Source organism: Tachypleus tridentatus, chromosome 8 (assembly GCF_004210375.1).
Source record: "Tachypleus tridentatus isolate NWPU-2018 chromosome 8, ASM421037v1, whole genome shotgun sequence".
Classification (NCBI taxonomy): Eukaryota; Metazoa; Arthropoda; class Merostomata; order Xiphosura; family Limulidae; genus Tachypleus; species Tachypleus tridentatus.
The window spans coordinates 142,356,842-142,379,626 of NC_134832.1; the positions used below are offsets into that span (position 1 = coordinate 142,356,842).

A 22,785-nucleotide genomic window follows, 5' to 3' on the forward strand; every position below is an offset into this window, starting at 1 on the left:
CACGATATAAGTATCAGAAAATGTAAAAAAAAGTTTCATGTTCTGAAATTATATCCCATGACGCAAGCACTTTAAGTTGTGACGGGAATAGGCTTGTTATTAAAAATGTGTATGAAATTAGCTAGATACCCGTTCCTAGGACGGAAGTTAGGTAAATTCATGATTAATGACAGTTTATCTTACTCTTATAACGCCCCGCGCTAGTGCAGCGGTATGTCTACGGATTTACAACGCTAAAATCAGAGGTTCGATTCCCCTCGGTGGGCTTGGCAGATATCCCAATGTGGCTTTGCTATAAGAAAAAAACACACACACGTACTCTTATAACATGAAAAATTGCTATCCTTGTATGTAATTGTAAAAGAAACGCTCATAAAAAACCTAACATTTCTATGTAACTTCCCACAGACTCAACAAACCTTCATGCCAAATTTGGTGAAAATCCAAAGAAGCGAAGTAATAAGAACTCGCAAAAAACATAAGAAAACCTCTTCGAACTGTGTGGATATCGTTGAAAAATGGCGCCAAAACAGTACAACACGCGATTAAGTTTTAAAAGTATCGAGCATTACAGGCGCAATTATGGAGACACCATTCGCAATTATAGTTAGAGTCATATATAAAACACATTAATATACACATAATAGGTCATAACACTTAGTGTTTGCGATGTGTTAACTCTAATCAAGGTGAAAAACGATAGCGTTAATTTACTTTTTAGCTTGGATCTTAGGCAAAGTTGTAATAAAGCATGTGTTAGTGCATGCTTGTTACACTCGTACGTGCATTAGTTTCTTTTAATAGAAAGTGACAAAACTGACTTATTCATAAAATATACTTTTAGGTAATGCTAAACATGATTAAAATTCAGAAACAATACATTAGACCAGTAATAGAATATTGATCACCAGTATATTTAAATGTAGTGAAAACAAATCTTGAGAAATTAGAAATAATACAAAATCAACGTTCACCATAGTTTTGAGAGTGCCAATGTCCACAAACTCATCAGACAGATTGAGAGAATTCTCGTTCTTCTATTTTAATAGTTTTTCATAAATCAGCATCAATGATTTTGCAGAACCTTATTGTTGAAGTCATTCCGAATCGTTTGTTTATTAGCTAACATTTTTACCTTACAAAAACCTGATTGGACCATAAACAGGTGATTGTCGCACCCTTTGTGAAAATCGGACTGGTCAGTAAGTGTACTGACCTTGTATTGATAAAGAAAGGTTAATACAGGAAGATAAGAATCCTGGCCAAGCATTGGATTCATACGTCCCTGCCACCAAGTGTCCCTAGAAAAGGTTTGTTTATTTCTTTATTTAATAGTTTGTATAAACTCTGTCGACTTCAAGCAATTACTTTTTAGATGAAATTAGAAAGACACAAAAACATTAGATAAAATAAAAATTACACTCGGGAACTCGCCGATCAACATAAGCGAGCACGTTAAATTTCTTGGGGCCAGGTGAGTTAAGGCGTTCGATTGGTAATTTGAGGGTCGCGGGTTCGAACCCCGGTCGCACTAAACATGTTTGCCCTTTCAGCCGTGGGGGCTTTATAATTTGACGGTCAATTCCACTATTCGTTGGTAAAAGAGTAGCCCATGAGTTGGCGGTGGGTGGTGATGGCTAGCTGCCTTCCCTCTAATCTTATACTGTTAAATTAGGGACGGCTAGCACAGATAGCCCTCGAGTAGCTTTGTGCGAAATTCAATAACAAACAAACAAAAATTTCTTGGTGTCGCATTCGACACCAGACTAACATGAAACAAACATGTTCACAACATACAATCACCCATCAAGCAACGCATATCACACTTGCTAACCATCGCGGGCAAACATACCAGCTGCGCACACGAAACCATCCTCAAAATATATAAAGCCTATATATGTCAGGTTACGTATAATTATGTCCAACAATACATTACACAAGATTCAAATACAACAGAACAAAGTACTAAGGCAAATCGACTGCCAATATACAAACCTATCAACTATTTACACAAAATCAGCAACCTCTCCACCCTTAGAAACAAGATAACCGAATTAGCACACAAATACTACAAGAAAGCAGAACACAAATCAACTGCAACATTATACAAAAGAGCCAATACTCCCACGAAACACATCTCACCGCATAACGTATTTCAATAAACACAAATCACTTAACACACAATACACTTTCCACCACATAACACATACATGGCCTCCATAATCTCTCAATATAACAACAAATAAATACATTGTAAACAAACTGTTATGTATTAATATTCCATAAAATGTCTTTTTTCTTCTTCAATTTCCGTTTTGGGCACAGGACAGGTAGATTATTCGGCGCCTGTCCTGTGAAAGTGGGGACTCCCGTTTCCCCCCCATAGCAAATTCTTAGGGACTTGGATCTGTTAATCCCAGCCGTGACATTGGATCTATTGATCCCAACTGTAACATTGTATCTATTAATCCCAGCTGTGACATTGGATCTACTGATCCCAGCTGTGACATTGGATTTATTGATCCCAGCTGTGATATAGGATCCCAAGATCCCATCCACACCATGACCATGATCCGTTTGAAAGGAGAAGAACTTAAGAAGAGTTTCATATACTACCTCTTGCCTTGCTTTTCCTGGTCTTCCTTCGTTGGTCAAATCATCGACCATCACAACTAATGACATGCCATCAGCCCTACTAATCTTCACTTTACAACCATGAACCGACCAAACAACTCAGGCTTTGTCAAAACTAATCAAATAATTCATGGTGAGACACAACTAACAACAACTTCCGGAACCATCAAACAAAATTAACACAAATCCTTGGAAATAATAACTAATTTAAATCAAATCGCGAAGGGAGGTACCGGCATTCCTGATTTCAGTTGGAAAAGCCGACTTTCCTTTAAAACGCAGTACCAGTCACGATTTCATTGCGTAGCAATCAACTCAAATTCCACGGGCGGGGTTTAAGAGGAGCAAGGATGTTTCTGAACACCCCAGTTGGGGAGAGAAGTCCCCTTGTTTGTCTGTCTTCAAACTAAACCCCTGCCCCAAACGTGTGGTGAAGTGCCGACTTGCTCCTTTTCTTCACAACTCCGGCATCTCATCTTCATTATCGTCGACATCACCATCACCGATGGCTTTGGACCTTCCTCTGTCTCGACGCCCATCAGACATTTACCAAATCTTGTAGAAAGCATTCAGTAACCTTTTTTACCAACACCACTGAAATAATTAATTCCTTGTCTTCTTAATACATTCGCGAGCAAAGCGAAGTGGGATACTCTTGTCACTGAACACCCCAGTTGGGAAAGTAAAATACCTTTCCTTGAAACTAAGTACCTGTCATAGTTCTTTCGTTCGAAAATAAGAAAATGGCTTGTAAGTTCAAAGTGTGTATGTGTGGTACTTGTTGGAAATGCCCTCGATGTAAGTGTAGATGCAACAGTTTAGACCAAAAGGTCAAAATCGCAGGTGAATAACAGGCACGAAGAAAGAATAAAAGGAAAGACTGATTGCGTCACTGTATTGAAAGGTGATGAAGATGAAACGTCTAACGATACTTCTGAGGATCCATTAGGTTTCGTGACACGAAAGAAGCGACCCAGATTATTCAAGAAATCATGCATGAAACCAAGTCGTTGTTGTAGCACTCCAACATTGCGCAGGAACAATGTTTATTAAACTCGGTAGTTTTTTGGTATCAAATTCACAGCAACATCAAACCTTCCAAATAAAGGAACTCGACGGAAGAGATCAAGTTTCAGTGCTCTTGACAAGAATAGTCGATTGTTTGCATTCTGGATGACAGTATTAAGGATTCTATGTACTGTGTTACTCCCAAGAGATCCATATTGTCTTATGAATGTGATTGAAAACGAAATTTAAAAGAAATCCGGTGATACAAAACTATTCTCATCTGCCAATGATATACAACAAACTCTGCCAGAGAAATGTGTTCAGATACAAGTTGTACTTGCACTGGTGTGTTAGTCAATAACATTAAAAGAAGTGAAAGAGAGATTGAAGATTGAGGACAATCTTTTGAAACAGTTAGATGGCACTTTCGTCGATTGAAATATGGGTTTCAGCTGGAATCTACAGTACTATCTACCCAGCGTTACTGTGAGTGAGGTACATTGAAAGCAGTATAGTACCATTGATCAAGGTAATGAGAATCATCCCAGTGACACCAAGGTTTTCATATCTAATCTGAAGAGAAAGAACAAGAACATAACAAACTATGTTTGATGTATGCCAAGTCAACAACATAACATAAGCATCTTATAAGTTAACTGTTGTGTAGTATAGGAATAAAAAACTTGCCATATGTCACTAAATATGTGAATTTTCTATTAAAACCCTTATGTGGAATTTTAGTCTAACTTATAAACGCTAAAATGGGTTTTATCTCATTCAGGAATGATGCTGTAAATCAAAGTTTGCCATACAAATCCTGAGTTCCTAACCCATGGAAGTACTGTTAATAAATATATATATATAAATTATTTATTAACAGAAATAGATCGCTATATCACATGTTGATAAAGCTAAGTGCCTCTCACCGTTAAATTTCTACCTTCGAAATAAGACTACCTTCCACTAGACATAAAAATTATTTTACAAAGAGTAAGATACCATCGTAATATTTAAAAGGGTATTTTATGTATAAATATGGCCTGGTGATTACCTCTTCTGAACAAGGGTAATATTTGATTTCGGAACTGTTTGAGACCTTACACAACCAATCAAAGCTAAGTACTATGGTATGAATTTATCTCAGAACTTAACCTGAAGATGACTTAGGAAAGTCGAAACGTTGTTCTCTGCTTATCAATAAAAGTGTTAATACCCATACCAGCCATTCTGAGATACATTTTTATTTCAAGTGGTTTCTTGTCATCAAGAATATGATATGAACTGATTGCGAGTGTTTGTGACCAAATTAAGCGGAGAATTTAAAATTACACTAAATGTTACCAGTATTATTTTCAAAGACATAGCTCTGAAAAGACAAAGAAAGTGAACCACTGTTTTATGTTAAAATAATATCAGTAGCATTGACAGTTCATAACTAATTGGCTCAGAAGGTAGAAATAAACTGGAAATGTACCTCACTCTTATTATTATAAGCGACACATTGGAGGTTTTAACCACGTTTTTAACACAAATGTTTTCTGTATAAATATTTGTGTGAAACTCATTTCAATACTTTCTGTATGTGCTGATTTTAATACTCTTAACAACAATACATAGTAGATAAAAATTATTTTAATATTCGTAGAATTTACCCATGTCTTCATTCGTGTGATTCGTAAGAAATGCTGTTGTACACTGATAAAAATGTTTTACTTTGACTAAACATCTGACATGAATCCTGTAATAGTTTTAATTAGCCGTGTATTTTTACACCCTTCCTTTTATATTTGATTCGATTCCTCTAATATGTTCGTGTTGTGCTTACCCAGAATAAATATCTTGAACACAATGTATAAAGCGATTCTTACGTATCCGACCTATAAACACTATGAACAAATACAGTCTCGTGGGTGCCCACAGAAAATTTTGGGGTGGGGAAATAAAACGTGTGCATAGAGATCAGCTTTTACGGTGAAGGTCAACGGACTAGAATAACGTGTTATATGTGCTCAAAAGCAAACACAAATAAACAGTTTGAATAAAAATTACAAAAAAAGGAGTCGAATGCCTCTTCCTGCGGGCACCCATGTACAGTTTTCAACATAACATAACTTGACGTTTGTTTAAAGTCGTAGTGGTAGAACTAAACAAATGTAGAATGGTAAGAGAAATCCAGTAATGTAATTAACGTAATCCTATTACAAAACCTGTGCGTCGTAAAAGTCCATCCGATATATATACATATATAACTACGGGCATGTTGACAAACTATTATTTATTGAAACCAAATTTCAGTGATTGAATGTTTAACATGCACATGAAAAGTGTTATATTCTGTTTCCTCTGGTATGGGAGTATATTTTATGGGTTCTTTCTTTTATATTGTCCACTCATGCCTCTGGCTTTGTTAAATCCACCTTTGTTTCATAAACTTACAGACTTCATCTTTGCCTCGTGGGAAACGTATTCTTCTGTGAGTTCTTTTCTTGTAATGTAGACATAAGATAAACCTGAAGATCCCAAGTTTGCTTGTTTTGTTTTAATTTCGCGCAAAGCTACTAAAGGAATATCTGCGCTAGCCGTTCCTAATTTAGTAGTGTAAGACTAGAGGGAAGGCAGCTAGTCATCACCACACACCGCCAACTCTTGGGCTACTCTTTTATCAACGAATAGCGGGATTGGCCGTCACATTTTAATGGCCCACGGCTGAAAGAGTGAGCATGTTTGGTGTGACGGGGATTCAAACTCGCGACCCTCGGATTACGAGTCGAGTGCCTTAACCAACCTGGCCATGCCTTAACCATCTGGCCATGCCGAGTGGCCCTAGTTTGTAACTATTCCTCAGTTCAACGTAATATAAGAAAACTCAGTTCAGAAGCTGTTTTTTTTAATAAAATAAATGTGTACACTGAGCATCAGAGATAAATCAAATTAAACAAAGGTATGAGATAAGTTTCGTAGCATGTTTTACCTAAAACGACAATCCCTCTGTAAATCCGAAGTTATACAACAGTTCATCAAAAGACATCCAGAGTGTGAAATTTTGCGATACTATATCATCGTCTGCTAGATGAAATATGTCTGACATGTTCTAAATCTTAAGCTCTTGTACGAACGTAAGGTTTGTTATCTAAATCCCTTTACGTTACGCATACATCACGTGACGTGATATCCTCGGTGACAGTGATACAACTCGTAGGAGTTAATTTTATGAAGAATAAATAAAGTAAAGGTTAATATACGTGTAAATATTACAACTAATCAGCAAGACACGCAATTATGAAACCAGCCATGGTGTTGACGTGTTTACGTAATTATATTTAACGTTATAGTGGATCAAACGTGTATTACTGACCAACTTTCTGATCTATATATCATGAGGATCCAAGGATTGCGCCACGATACCTTTGGCCACACTTGGCAGTAAATGCGTTATAAGAGTAACAATCAATTATGTGATTCGGTACAAAGCCCTTGTAACTGTGGGTGCAAGTGATTGGCCACCTTCTTTGAGGTCTCTGGTCTGGCTGGATAAGTTGAAATTGCTAATGACAGTACAAGTTCTGTACCTTTAGTTTTTGCCAGGTAGTTAGGGCTCTATACTCGCAGTTTATGGGTCGCGGGTTCGTATCCCCGTTTCGCCAAACATTCTCGTCCTCCCAGCTATGAGAGTGTTATAATATGACGACCAATTCCACTGTTCGTTGATAAAACAATAGCCCCAGAGCTATCTTCCCTCTAGTCTTTCACTGCTAAATTAGGGACAACTAGTGCAAATAACCCTCCTGTAGCTGTGCGTGAAACTCGAACCAAACCAAATACCCTTAATTTTATCTTCTGATAGTTGTTTCGATTGCGTTTTGTAAGTATGAAACACAGAATACGTGAAACTGCACTATGTATTTATAAATACCATTGAAGTAATGAAATTATACAACGTTATTTCTTTCACCAATAGTGTTTGCGCGTGTGTGTTCTCTTACAGCAAAGCCATATTGGGCTATCAGCTGAGTCTACCGAGAGGAATCGAACCCCTAATTCTAATTTTGTAAATCCGTAGACTTACCACTGTACGAGCAGTGGACTTTACCAATAGTTAATCATATTTGCAAATACATCCTAATTGGTACCATTTATCAACTTACTTAAATTCAAATGTCTTACCATTTTTAATACTGTTAAAGTTATACCATTATACAAATTTGTTTGTTCTAAAGTATTTGGTAATTCTGACTTCATAAAAAATGAACGTTTATAATAGATGGCTAATACTTTTTGTAACTTCTTTTATAACAGGCCTTGATTGAAATCATCTGCGACGTTCGGTTCATAATTGAAGGAGATTTCGTGAGGCTTCAAGAGCATTCCTTGATAGTAATGAACCATCGAACCCGTGTTGATTGGTTGTTCTTTTGGGCATTATTACAGCACAGAGGTGTACCTTTAGCCACTAGGTGCAAATTTGTGCTGAAATCCCTTGTCAAACATATACCAGCTCTGGGTAAGATTTAAATAAATAAGCCAATAGTTTGTAATAGTTAGTCTGGATTACACAAAATAACCTCTTTTTGTTTTCTTAATGAGTAAGAAAGGTTCTCGTGAAGGCACGTGACAAGAATCCTTCATTCACTAAAGTATGTTGAGAAACAGTAAAGAAAAATTATCAGATAAAGAAATACCAGTGGAAAAACAATTAGAAAACTCCTACGTTCAAGTTTCCCAGACAGTTAAACGAAGGGAGTACCATTTTACCAGAGTACCAGTGCTCAGACGAGAAAGGTACTGCGAAATTTCCTTTACAGGTATTTCTTTAAGAGGAACGAGTTAAGGTTTCCCTTTATTCTCTTGTAGATTAACTTCTAGCCCTCTCAAAGCCAAGGTATTTCAAGCTGTTTACCCACCACCACTCATAATTCCTAAGGTACTCTTTTACATATATTCTATAAGGGTTTTACTACAAGTAAGAGTTCTTTGGGAAACTCCTACTTTAGGAGTAGAACTTCTGATTTCATGTTACTTATTTTAATATAATTTAATATTTTATTGATAAAATTATACATCAACTTCACAATAGTAAAAGGAAGTGTAAAATAGAAATTTAATTATATATTAGTCCATTAAACCTAATTTTGCCATAAGTCTTTTCTACATCTAACAAGACAGCTCCAGTAGCGTATTGTTTTATTAAAACCATCCACCACAGACTCCGTAAGCCTAAATAGGCGTTCAGCTGTCTGTTGAATGCTGTTTTTTAACACGTTTGAAATTTGTTTAATATTTTATTTTTTCTAAAAATTTCAACAGTTTATCGTTTGATTTTCTTTCAAACACTTTAGAATAGACAACTGGTCAAACTTATGGCTCTATAATTGGATGGGTCATTCTTTACCATATTTGGTTTTGAAATCATGGTTATAATGCATTTTTCTCGAAATTCATGTGAAAGACCAAAACTTCAAAGATAAGTTAAATAAATCAGCTATTGTATTAATTCCGTTACAGTTTTTAACATATTATATTGAATATCATTGAAGCCCGGAACTGTGTTCTCACTTGGGGATGGATTTCAACTCTTCCTTAAGAGTCTAGGTGTTTCAGGTGATGAGTTTCCTCCACCTTTGTCTCGAGTTAAAACATTTTATCATATCATAGTTATCTCAAGGTGTTCGATAAATGACTTCGTTTGGTTTTAAAGATACACTACATGGCCAAAAGTATGTGGACACCCCTTATAATTAGTGGGTTTGGCCATTTCAGCCACACCCATTGCTCATAGGTGCATAAAATCAAGCATACAACAAGTCAGTTAGTCAAAGTTCTGCTCTGCTAGAGCTGATCCGATCAATTGAAAATGTTGTTATTGTAGAGTGGAAACGTCTAGGAGCAACAACAGTTCAGCCACGAAGCGGTAGGCCACACAAGCTCACAGAACGGGACCGCCAAGTGCTGAAGCGTATAGCGCGTAAAAATCGTCTTTCCACAGTTGCAACACTCACTAACGAGTTTCAAACTGCCTCTGAAAGCAACGTCAGCACAAGAACTGACGGGAGCTTCATGAAATAGGTTCCCATGGCCGAGCAGCAGCACACAAGTCTAGGATCACCATGCGCAATGCCAAGCGTCGGATGGAGTGATGTAAAGCACAATTGGACTCTTGAGCATTGGGAACTAGTTCTCTGGAGCGATGAATCACGCTTCACTATCTGGCAATTTGACGGACGAATTTGGGCTTGGTGGATTCCAGGAGAACACTACCTGCCTGAATATATAGTGCCAACTGTAAAGTTTTGTGGTTTTTCATGGTTTGTGCCAGGCTCTTTAGTTCCAGTGAAGGGAAATGTTAATGTTATAGTATACAATGACATTCTAGAGAATTGTGTGCTTCCAACTTTGTGGCAACAGTTTGGGAAAGGCCCTTTTCTGTCTCAGCATGACAATGCCTCCGTGCACAAAGCGAGGTCCATAAAGACATGGTTTGCCGAGTTTGATGTGGAAGAACTTGACTGGCCTGCAGAGCATCCTGACCTCAACTCCATCGAACACCTTTGGGATGAATTGGAACGCCGACTACGAACCAGGCCTTCTCGCCCGACATCAGTGCCTGACCACATTAATGCTCTTGTGGCTGAATACGAGCGAATCCCAGCAGCCATGTTCCAAAATATAATAAAAAGCCTTCTCAGAAGAGTGGAGGCTGTTATAGAAGCAAAGGGAGAAGAAATCCATATTAATGCCCATGGTTTTGGAATGAGATGTTCGACAAGCACATATGCATATGATGGTCGGGTGTCCACATACTTTTAGCCATGTAGCATATTTTTTAAATTCGTTTGAATTTAAAATAAATGAAATAAAACACAGTAATATAAAATAATGAAATGACATAAAAGTATATAAATAAAATAAATTGGAATACAACAAAAACAAAAATTATTAAATAAAAGATAATACTATACATAAAAATGTGAATAAAGACAGTGACTTTAAAGGTACTGTTTGTTTTTGAATTTCGCGCAAAGCCACACGAGGGCTATCTGCGCTAACCGTCCCCAATTTAGCAGTGTAAGACGAGAGGGAAGGGAGCTGGTCATCACCACCCATCGCTAACTCTAGGGTTACTCTTTTAAGAACGAATATGACGTTCTTTCTAATCATCTTCAATCCAATAGTGGGACTGATCGTAACATTATAACGCCCACACGGCTGAAAGGGCGAGCATCTTTGGTGTAACGGAGGTTCGAACCCGCAACCTTCAGATTACGAGTCGAATGCCTTAACCCACTTGGCCATGCCGGGCCTTTTTAGTGTCATAACATTAAAACATCTAAAAATAAATAATTAAAAATTAATTTAAAACATTTCATGCAGATTATATAATATAAATAAGTTTAATAAATCTAAAACAAAATGAAATAAAACCATATTTAATATTGAAAGATATAAGATGTAATAGTAAAGCTTAAATATCAACTTAAAACAGCCTCGATTCGTATCTGTTCATTCTTTTAAAACTTGTTTTATATTTTAATTCTTGTATAATTGTTTGATTCTTTCCTTTTATAATAGATAAAAGTGATATTTTTAAACGGTCTTTAATAACTGGCAATGACATTTGTTCGTATAAGAAATTAACGGATTCACACTTGTTCTCAATGGACAACTGTTTATTTCTGAGACGTCCGCGTTGTGATTGCCCCTGAAGATATGTGTGTGTGTGTTTTGTTTTGTTTTTTAATTGCGCGCAAAGCTACACGAGGATTCTCTGCGCTAGCCGTCCCCAATTTAGCAGTGTAAGACTAGAGGAAGGCATCTAGTCATCACCGCTCATCGCCAACTCTAGGGTTACTCTTTTATTAACAAATAGTAGGATTGACTGTCACATTATAACGCCCCCACGACTGAAATGGTGAGCATGTTTGGTGCGACGGGGACTCGAACCTCGGATTACGAGTCGAGTGCCTTAACCATCCAACCACGAGTTCCAAAACCCAGTTTGTAGTGGCGAAAATACCGCAGATATACCGTTTTGCCACTAGGGATCGACAAAATAATATTTTTTTTTTTCTAAATTACTTTTCTCGCAAGCCTTTCTTTCAAACACGAATTAATTATTAAGATGTGATTTTGTTTCAAAATAGCGTTTCTTGTAACTACAAGAAAATCAAAGTAAAATTATTGTCGTATATTTAAACATAATTGTTAATATGTAAGATAGAAACGACCAATTTAATCTTACTTCCACATCTAATTTCCTCCCCTTTTCAAAAAGGTTGGGTTATGCAGATGTCACGTTTTTTATATATTAAAAGAAGCTGGAATGAAGACCAAATTTTGCTGGAAGGACTTCTCCACTTACTGAGCAGAGACAACAATAACATGCAGGTACGTATTTCAACTTGCTTCGCGTCATAAAATACAAAACCAACCAACGTATTCCATGATGACTACGAAAACTAAGCAGTTTTTTTTTTAATTATATATTCATAAATTTATATAGAAGCCTACAGTAGGTGAACAAAAATAATTATATTTTTAAAGTGTGTAACTTGACCACATACCATGTTTTCAGAGTAGTTAAAAAGTTTGATTACACAATAGGTCAGTGCTTCTCAACCTTTCCCAATATCATTCACCCCTAAAAGTTTCTAAAAGTACAGTTCAAATGACCCAAATATACATCAAACTACAACTGGAAAGAAAACAACATCAAAAATACAAAACCCTTGAGTGAATCATTCACCCAATTGACTAGCACTGCGACTATATGAAATGTAAAGGTGAAATCTAGTAACATGAGGCACACTTCAGTTCATACGATGAGTTTTAATACATTTCACTCATATTTATTATTACTACTTTTATCTTCTTGTAGCGATGAGCTGTCTTCGTTAACAGTGAGTAATATATTTATATCACTATAATACATAAAGTTCTGAAACTTATGGAAATGTTAAGGTATAAACAACAAATACTACGGGAATTAGGAGTGAAATCGATTAAAAGAAGTTATCGTGACATCATCATCACGTGAGTAAACAAACGCACGTGCATTTTATTCTCTTCCGTTTCTCCGTGCTTATCCACCACGAGCTTCTGTCAAGACAAGTTCCCCTGCTCATCTCGTCAAATTCTTTACACCTGTACCTAGATGTTTGTTTGTTTATTTTTGAATTTCGCGCAAAGCTACACGAGGGCTATCTGCACTACCCGTCCCTAACTTAGTAGTGTAAAACTAGAGGGAAGGCAGCTAGTGATCACCATCAATTCTTGGGCTACTCTTTTACCAACGAATAGTGGGATTGACTGTCACTTATAGCACCCCTGAAAGGGCGAGCATCTTTGGTGTGATAGGGATTCGAACACATAGTGCTTGGATTACAAGTTGAGGGCCAAAACCATCTGGATGATTTGATTCAGTGGCAGATTAACTAGGTATTAATTAATTCTTGTGTCCCTGTCAATTACTTGTTCAAAATGTACCAGACACTATCATACTTATTGGTATATGTCATACCTACCATGCAGTTCATAAGATCTTCTATCCCCAGTATATTTAATATCTTAATTTCGCGTGTGGGGCTGAAGAAAGACAACAACTTCTGAATGCCCACGGTTGTCTCTCAAGTCCATTCGTGGTTTGTTAGATATAACTACTTCCATGTTAGTTTATTATCACTGCACCTTTATAATGTGAGAATGAACCATACAAAGTACAGTCGTGTGATGATAGGTTCTCTGGAATCTAACCGATAAGAATGTATTACACCAGTTTTACGCTTACAGAAATGAGGAACAGACTACTCAATGCTCAGTAATAATAGATTTATTTATGTATTTATAAATGTATTTATAACTGCCAGGACTAAAACACTCGCGTAACTAGGATGAAGAAATCGAAGATTTGGTTAGTCAAAAATATTCCATGCGAAAAATTGAGGGCTGTTTACCAGACTGTGAAACAAGTGTGAGTGGCGCTGCTGAAAGTGATGTCCGTGTCTCAAGACAATTGCCAGTCGAGTTCAAAGATTTTGCTGAAAAAAAGAAGTGAAAGTCAGGTAAAGAACAGTAATACTGAATTGTCTCAATGGACATGTAACTGTTTGAAAAGGACATCAGATGACAAACAGTTGAATAAACAAAGTTGGAGACGTGTGGTCTTTACAGATAAATATTTGGGATGAATGTAGTCCAGTACTTAGTCTGACGAGCTGTGAATCTTGGGTTATCACTCAAAACAATTGCAATTTGAGGACGTTTTTGCTTTCTCACTCCTCTTTTGGAATGAGCTATCGACCTCTCACAGTCACTCTGCCATGCTCTTCAACACAACTGTGACCTTGTAAAATAAAATATTTCCATCTTGTCTAAGCCAACTATTCCTGATGTGGGGCGAAGAAAAATTCAGTAATCTTTGAACAAACCGGACGTAAAATCGTTTGAATCACATAATTGTGTTTCAAATCTATTTTACATCTAAATATCTACCAAGTCTTCAGGTTAGGTTGAGGAAACGGGCACATTACAAAAGTAATGGTCAAGTCCCACTATTTGGTCGGAGTAGCCTACAAGTTGGTGAAGGGTGGTGTTGACTAGCTGCTTTCGTCTAGTCAAACACTTTAGAATTAGGGAAAAGCTAACGGTTTAACCCTCGAGTAGCTTTGCACGAAATTCAGCAGTTAAATAGATCCATTAAATTCCTTTTTTTTTTGCGATAGATAGTTTGTTGGACAGTAGAGAGGGCAACTGTATAATATCCCATGTACAACTTCTGTAATGGAACATGTTAGACGATCAGAACAAGTTTGGGGCTGTATCGTTACTAATTGAACCAGCGATATACACATTTTGATGGCACCCTGACTGTTGCCAAGTGCAGGAACACAATTCACTGGCAGAGACTTATCTTCCAGGAAGTCCGTAATTTCAAGCATACATCAAACGTGGTGAAATTTTGTACTGACAGTAATAAAATACTTATAAATATGGTTTAAACTTCACAAGATCCAGATGTAAAGGTCAAAAGGCAACCATGTTATTTGGACGGAAATAGAAGGCACTTAGAACAATATTTCATAATCGTATATATAAACTGTACCATAGCATGAAAAAAAAACTAGTATGTAAAACAAAGGACCCACAAACAAAATGTAAGTAGATTGTACAATGTCATCGCTTTTCTTTTCCACTTTCTTTGATACTTTTTTACCATTAATAGGCTCACTATCTAGTTGGCTTTACTGGTTGTTTGTGACTTCTTTATGTATGTCACTTGTGTTTCCATTTATTTACATTATTGTCATTGCACATAATTTAATATTGTTTAACACTGCTAAATTGAAATAATCATATTTTCTATTGTACGCTAATTATTTAAGGAATATAACTCTGAAATTAATCGTCTCGTAAACTATTATAAAATACGTTTTTTTCTCTTTAAGGTTTTGTTATTTCCTGAGGGAACTGATCTCACTCTAAACAACATTAAAAAGAGCGAAGCATTTGCTCAAAGAAATGGTTTGTCAAGTTACCGTCACGTGCTCCATCCACGCACTACTGGTTTTGTTTTCTTGGTCCAAAAAATGAGAGAATGTAAGTCGTACATTTGTCTTAGTTTAATTCAGTTTGTTTGTTTTGAATTTCGCGCAAAGCTACACGAAGGCTATCTGCTCTAACCGTCCCTAATTTAAGACAAGAGGGAAGGCAACTAGTCACCACCACCCACCGCCAACTCGTGGACTACTTTTTTTACCAACGAATAGTGTGATTGGCCGTTACATTATAACGCCCCCACGGCTGAAAGGGCGAGCACGTTTAATGTAATGAGGATTCGAACACGAGACCCTCAGATTACGAGTTGAGTTTCTTAACCATCTGGCCAAGACAAATATTTGTAATTTATTTTTAAACTAATTCCATTTTATCTAATGCACACATTTTATAATTTTATGATATTATTTCTATCATCACAATTAATTATTCTAAGAATAAGTACGTGTTTAGAAGTAATGTGTATGATTTAAATCAGAGTGTGGCTCGTGTTTTAATTCATAAAAAATAATAATTTGATCCCTGATCATGATCACTAAAGGTGTCAGACAATTTGGGCTCATAGAGATAATTTTTCATTTATACAATTCTCTCCTCTTGGAAAATGTTCAGTGTTTGTTATAATAATTCAATTCAAATTATTGCTTCTTTTAGTGGGTATGTTGGATGCAGTGTATGATGTAACCATTGGGTATCCAGACAAGATTCCACAATCAGAAGCTGACTGTCTGAGGGGAAACATGCCAAAGTTTGTTCATTTCCTTGTGAAGCGTTACGATCAAGATGCAGTCCCCGTGAAGGAGGAAGGATTGAGCCAGTGGTGCAAGGACCTGTGGACCAAGAAGGAGAACACTTTAGATAAGTTTTACCTAACTGGTCGCTTTGATGGTTTAGGTACAGAAATCAGTACCAAAGAACATAGAGCTGAACCGATACTAAACCATTTCTACATCAGTTTTTTATTCTGGACTAGTTTTGTCACATTAAGTTTGAATCTTTGTTTAACTCTTGAGTTTTGTCGCCTCTGGATCACATCACACACATTTTTCTTTATTTGTATCTCCTTTTTAACACAAGGCTTTGAACAGTTGGAAGTAGCTTACCATTATTACCAACTAAAGTTGAAACAGTCGTGATAAACTACTGCTCCACTTTTTAAGGGAATACTTTAAAATTGGAAACACCTACCACTATTACTGATTAAAGGTGAAACAGTCATGATGAATTCCTGACCAACTTTTTAAGGGAGGACTTTAGAACTGGAAGCAACCTACCACTATTACCAACTAAAAGTGAAACAGTCATGATGAATTCCTGCCCTACTTTTTAAGGGAAGACTTCAGAACTGGAAGCAACCTACCACTATTACTAACTAAAAATCAAATAGCCGTGACCAATTTTTGCCTGTGGCCCAGGTATATTTCAAAGCAAATTTACACCTGAAATTCAAATCATAAAATTAAGCTATTATGAAAAAAGATTTCTAATAAGGATTATGGTTTAAAAAATTGTGAAAAAAACCAAATGATATAAACATTAAAAATGGTGTGTTTCTATATCATACAACACAGTCATGTAGAAACACACCGTGTTTAATGTCTATGATAGAACACTGTTAGTCATATAGAAACACACTATTTTTAATGTCTATAATACAACACTGTTAGTCATATAGAAACACACTATTTTTAATGTCTATGATACAACACTGTTAGTCATATAGAAACACTATTTCTAATGTCTATAATACAACACTGTTAGTCATATAGAAACACACTATTTTTAATGTCTATGATACAACACTGTTAGTCATATAGAAACACACTATTTTTATTGTCTATGATACAACACTGTTAGTCATATAGAAACACACTATTTTTAATGTCTATGATACAACACTGTTAGTCATATAGAAACACACTATTTTTAATGTCTATGATACAACACTGTTAGTCATATAGAAACACACTATTTTTAATGCCTATGATACAACACTGTTAGTCATATAGAAACACACTATTTTAATGTCTATGATACAACACTGTTAGTCATATAGAAACACACTATTTTTAATGTCTATGATACAACACTGTTAGTCATATAGAAACACACTATTTCTAATGTCTATGATACAACACTGTTAGTCATATAGAAACACACTATTTTTAATGTCTATGATACAACACTGTTAGTCATATAGAAACACACTATTTTTAATGTCTATGATACAACACTGTTAGTCATATAGAAACACACTATTTTTAATGTCTATGATACAACACTGTTAGTCATATAGAAACACACTATTTCTAATGTCTATGATACAACACTGTTAGTCATATAGAAACACACTATTTCTAATGTCTATGATACAACACTGTTAGTCATATAGAAACACACTATTTTTAATGTCTATGATACAACACTGTTAGTCATATAGAAACACACTATTTTTAATGTCTATCATACAACACTGTTAGTCATATAGAAACACACTATTTTTATTGTCTATGATACAACACTGTTAGTCATATAGAAACACACTATTTTTATTGTCTATGATACAACACTGTTAGTCATATAGAAACACACTATTTTTAATGTCTATGATACAACACTGTTAGTCATATAGAAACACACTATTTTTAATGTCTATGATACAACACTGTTAGTCATATAGAAACACACTATTTTTATTGTCTATGATACAACACTGTTAGTCATATAGAAACACACTATTTTTAATGTCTATGATACAACACTGTTAGTCATATAGAAACACACTATTTTTAATGTCTATGATACAACACTGTTAGTCATATAGAAACACACTATTTTTAATGTCTATGATACAACACTGTTAGTCATATAGAAACACACTATTTTTAATGTCTATGATACAACACTGTTAGTCATATAGAAACACACTATTTCTAATGTCTATGATACAACACTGTTAGTCATATAGAAACACACTATTTTTAATGTCTATGATACAACACTGTTAGTCATATAGAAACACACTATTTTTAATGTCTATGATACAACACTGTTAGTCATATAGAAACACACTATTTCTAATGTCTATGATACAACACTGTTAGTCATATAGAAACACACTATTTTTAATGTCTATGATACAACACTGTTAGTCATATAGAAACACACTATTTTTAATGTCTATGATACAACACTGTTAGTCATATAGAAACACACTATTTTTAATGTCTATGATACAACACTGTTAGTCATATAGAAACACACTATTTTTAATGTCTATGATACAACACTGTTAGTCATATAGAAACACACTATTTTTATTGTCTATGATACAACACTGTTAGTCATATAGAAACACACTATTTTTAATGTCTATGATACAACACTGTTAGTCATATAGAAACACACTATTTTTAATGTCTATGATACAACACTGTTAGTCATATAGAAACACACTATTTTTTAATGTCTATGATACAACACTGTTAGTCATATAGAAACACACTATTTTTAATGTCTATGATACAACACTGTTAGTCATATAGAAACACACTATTTTTAATGTCTATGACTAACAGTGTTGTATCTCCCACATTGTAGCACATAACTCACAAATAAAAAGAAATTAATCATTACTGAAAGTCTTTGCACCATTTCTTACAAAATCAGGATATAAAAATAAATTTTAAAATTGCAACAGTCAATATGTTATATAATATGTGAGAATGTAGCATTATGTATTTTAAGTACTGTCCACTTTGTTTTGTATATTGAGTGGGAGGGGGGAAGAAGTGTTTAAGAGAAGAGCTTCTACAAACTGTCTGCCATTATTTTCTTATATTTAAAAACATATGTACACACTTATTTAAAGTACATCATGTATTTCATTAAAGAACTGTTTTTTTACTGCAACTAGTTAAAGTTTTGAGAAATAAACGACTAACTAATGTAATATTAACTATTAATGGTTGTTTGCTTTCTAGGAAAGGCACAGTGGACTACCTGTGTGTCCACCATGGGGAATTAAATTCCACATTTTAGCACCAAGTCTGTAGTCTTACCACTGTCCAACAAAAGGACAAAATATTGATTATTCACTAAAAATATGCAAACTTTCAAATCGCGTGACAACCAAACCAATACAACATCACAGTGGAATGGAATGTACTAGAACTACGTTTTGACATATTTGGTATTCGACAGATCTTGTAATAATGCCACAGAGAACTGTTCACATTTGTAAAAGGGAGAAAATAGCCTCTTTCTTATGAAAAATATTTGTACACTCAAATACTAACAACGTGTACGTATCAGGGATTTAGAATTTCCAGGACAGGAATCTCTATTGCACGTAATGAAATTGGAAAACAATGGAATATGGAGGAAGAGGGCCACCCAGAAAGAAATGTGCAATAATAAACTGTATCCTAGCCAGATAAAAAAAGTGGGGCATCTTGTAAGAGGCTAGAATTCCTAAACACAAACCATCAGAGTATGGGTTCACCAGGATAAGGCTTTCAATATCTCCCATTCATCTGTCTTGCACCACAAACAGCTGGAGAATGAAACAAACACTTAAATGTGAAGACACACGAATTAAGTCATTATACACAAAACTTAATCTACAAATTTCTTTGTGACTCAACCATTCGAACCCTTGCTCAAAAACCATTGCCTTAGATAATTTATGGAAAACATGCCAGAAGTGATGTGTTTTAAAATGTAATAGCCTCACAATGGAAATGTTTTTCCAATATGCATGATTGTCACACAGAGCATGATCCATGGTGACAAGGATTCTGACATTGTAACACTAAAAAACAGTTTTAATATATGATGAAACTTTGCAGAATGGACGGAACTGCCTGTTGTGGAGACACAAGTATGGAGGACGACATTTTGAAAGTCTTCTGCCTTGAAGACAAAAGACGGAAGACTTGAGAAACATCGTCCTCTTCATTTCTGTCTCCACAATAGGCAGCTGCCGTCCATTCTGCAAAGTTTCACAATGAATATTCTGCCTAAACAATCTATCAAACTTTTAATAACCTTTTCAATCTCTGTACTTTAGCACACTTCACAAAAATTATGCAAAATAATGTTTATTAAACAAAGTATGTTTTACTAAAAGCACAGTTGAAACTTTCACAATAAGTTATTTGTCAATACAGAGACCTTCAACAACCCAAGTAAAATTTTACCATTTCCTCCACAAGTTTACCTGCTAACAGTAAACAAAGCTGAATACTAAATAACATAACACAACATAATTAGAAACTCTGGTTATTCTTTTTTGATTGATTTTCTTTCTGCAGTAAATACACAAATTTAGAAAAAAAATTTTTTTAATTCACATTTTTTGTAAATATATTTTTGTTTTGTTTTCACCTTTCAAACTATCACAAATTTGCTAAACTGTTCACAAAATGGAACAAGCTGTTTTTTAATGTTAATTTAAATATATTAAAAAAGAAACAGAGAAAAAACAACAACTTGGGCAGCACATAAAAATGTGTGATATTATGTCCAACTAGATAACTTTTATCAAATGTGTAATTATGTCATGCTATAATATATTCAGCTAGGTTTGTTTGTTTTTTTAATTTTTTGCAAAGCTACACGAGGGCTATCTGCGCTATCCGTCCCTAATTTAGCAATGTAAGACTAGAGGGAAGGCAGCTAATCATCACCACCCATCTGACTATGCCAGGCCTATTCAATTAAATGCAGTTATTTATTCCAAGCTAATATTAACTCATACTTCACATGTAATGAATGATATAATTCTTTTAAACCAATAGGAACTTAAACATAACATTGTGTGTTGGTTTGCAAATCTGAATGTTAAATGGGACATAAAAGGAAAGTGTTTAACTTTTATAATTTATACAAGGCATGCCTAATATGTTAATATATTAGAAACAATTTACCACTTATCAATTATACAGAATTTCTTGTAACAGTCATACATCAGACTATTTTTCTTTATCACAATAATAAGGATTTGTCTTGTTAAAGAGTGCATTTTTCTCTTGTAGATAGCTTAGAATTTGTATATCTGAACAAAAGAGATTGGGGCATCTAAATTTACATTACAAAGCTAGGTTATTGTGACATACATTAAAAAATCCTTTAAAAATAAAAATTGGCAAAAATGTTACTCTGTCTGGACTACATTAATTCTCTATAATCCAGACCTATGAACAGAATTTCATCATTTCATCAGAGAAAAATCATTTTTCTCTTGTAGATAGCTTAGAATTTGTATATCTGAACAAAGGAGATTGGGGCATCTAAATTTACATTACAAAGCTAGGTTATTGTGACATACATTAAAAAATCCTTTAAAAATAAAAATTGTCAAAAATGTTTCTCTGTCTGGACTACATTAATTCTCTGTAATCCAGACCTATGAACAGAATTACAACAAACATATGCAGTTAAATAATCAAGAAATATTTGTAACTTACCAAACATAAATTATAAACTATTTAAAAATGCAAAATATTTTTTTATAAATAAAACCAATATTAAACTATGAGAAAGTACTCTAATCAGTTTTGTTTGACCACTGGCATGAACTTTGACTTCTTGTTGACGAGAAACCTACTTGAAATAAAAATGCATCTCAGAACGGCTGTTATGGGTATTAACACTTTTATTGACAAGGAGAGAACAATGTTTCGACCTTCATAGGTCATCTTCAGGTTAAGAAAGAGTCGAAACGTTGTTCTCTCCTTGTAACTAAAAGTGTTAATACCCATAACAGCCGTTCTGAGATACAGAACTTTTAAATTTCTTCAACTTGTTAAAGGGGAGTATTGAAAATTTAGCTTGTCTCTTAACAAATAAATGTTTATCACAAAAGTTTGCATCTTAACTGCAGAAGCATATCTGAAATCTGCAGACCTATTTATATATATGAGTTAAAAATTGATAAAAGCTTATAAAAAGTTAACTATTTAAGTATTTAAAGCATTAAAATCTGACATAGGATCACATCCTTCAATAAACTTCTTTTATTGAAGATATAAAAAATATCAACATGATGGTGTCACTTCCAAGCTTCTGGTCCATGTTTTTCTTTGATTAAAGTCATCCAGTCAATTACTTTGCCATCCTATAAAATAAAACAAAATTATTTTAACCAATAATTACAGACCAGTATCAAGACTTCTTTGATTATTAAAGAATAAAAAGAGAAAAAACAGGTTATTTTGTAGCATCCATCCTTTACAAGTTTAATTCCTACTTGAGTTTTTACTTATTTATTTATGCACTATAAACAAATATTACTATACATTGACTGGCTTATACATTCCTCTAACAACACTGTTACAATTTAACAAATTTATATTTTTCTCAATATTTTTTTCTTTTCAGCAGGTGTCTGTTTTGTATCCCTAATTCATTACAAAACAAGTTTCAAAAAATTTAATTTTCACATTTTGAACCCTTTAAACAAGGTCAAATTTTTTCTACACGTCCACAACACTTGAAGTTTTATAGAGTTACATTCCAAATTTAGTTAAACTAATTTCATGTCAGTGTGTGTCAATATCATAGATCAGTTTGTATATCAATTTTTTATATTAC

General features: G+C 34.7%; 2 protein-coding genes across 3 annotated transcripts in view; one reads left to right on the forward strand and one right to left on the reverse strand.

The window, feature by feature from the left end:
• The first annotated feature begins 5,925 nt into the window (after positions 1–5,925).
• Positions 5,926–16,414, forward strand: LOC143223635 (lysocardiolipin acyltransferase 1-like). The gene is made up of 5 exons (XM_076451837.1): positions 5,926–6,115; positions 7,939–8,143; positions 11,912–12,024; positions 15,081–15,231; positions 15,844–16,414. The coding sequence occupies exons 1-5, from the start codon at positions 5,945–5,947 to the stop codon at positions 16,323–16,325; spliced, it is 1,122 nt and encodes a 373-aa protein (XP_076307952.1). The 5' UTR covers positions 5,926–5,944; the 3' UTR covers positions 16,326–16,414.
• A 3,861-nt stretch (positions 16,415–20,275) lies between these two features.
• The window catches only part of LOC143223636 (acid phosphatase type 7-like), a 50,192-nt gene continuing 47,682 nt past the window's right edge, over positions 20,276–22,785 (reverse strand). For both annotated transcript variants that reach the window (XM_076451838.1, XM_076451839.1), the window contains one exon: positions 20,276–22,309. In XM_076451838.1, coding sequence (XP_076307953.1) covers positions 22,244–22,309 — 66 coding nt within the window. In that variant the 3' untranslated portion in view covers positions 20,276–22,243. The remainder of the gene's footprint in view (positions 22,310–22,785) is intronic.

Coding starts and splice junctions, on each gene's coding strand:
- LOC143223635 (XM_076451837.1), top strand. CDS start 5,945: ATGTTTAACATGCACATGAAAAGTGTTATATTCTGTTTCCTCTGGTAT. Junction 6,116..7,938: donor CGTGGGAAACGTATTCTTCT/GTGAGTTCTTTT, acceptor CTTTTATAACAG/GCCTTGATTGAAATCATCTG. Junction 12,025..15,080: donor GAGACAACAATAACATGCAG/GTACGTATTTCA, acceptor TTTCTCTTTAAG/GTTTTGTTATTTCCTGAGGG.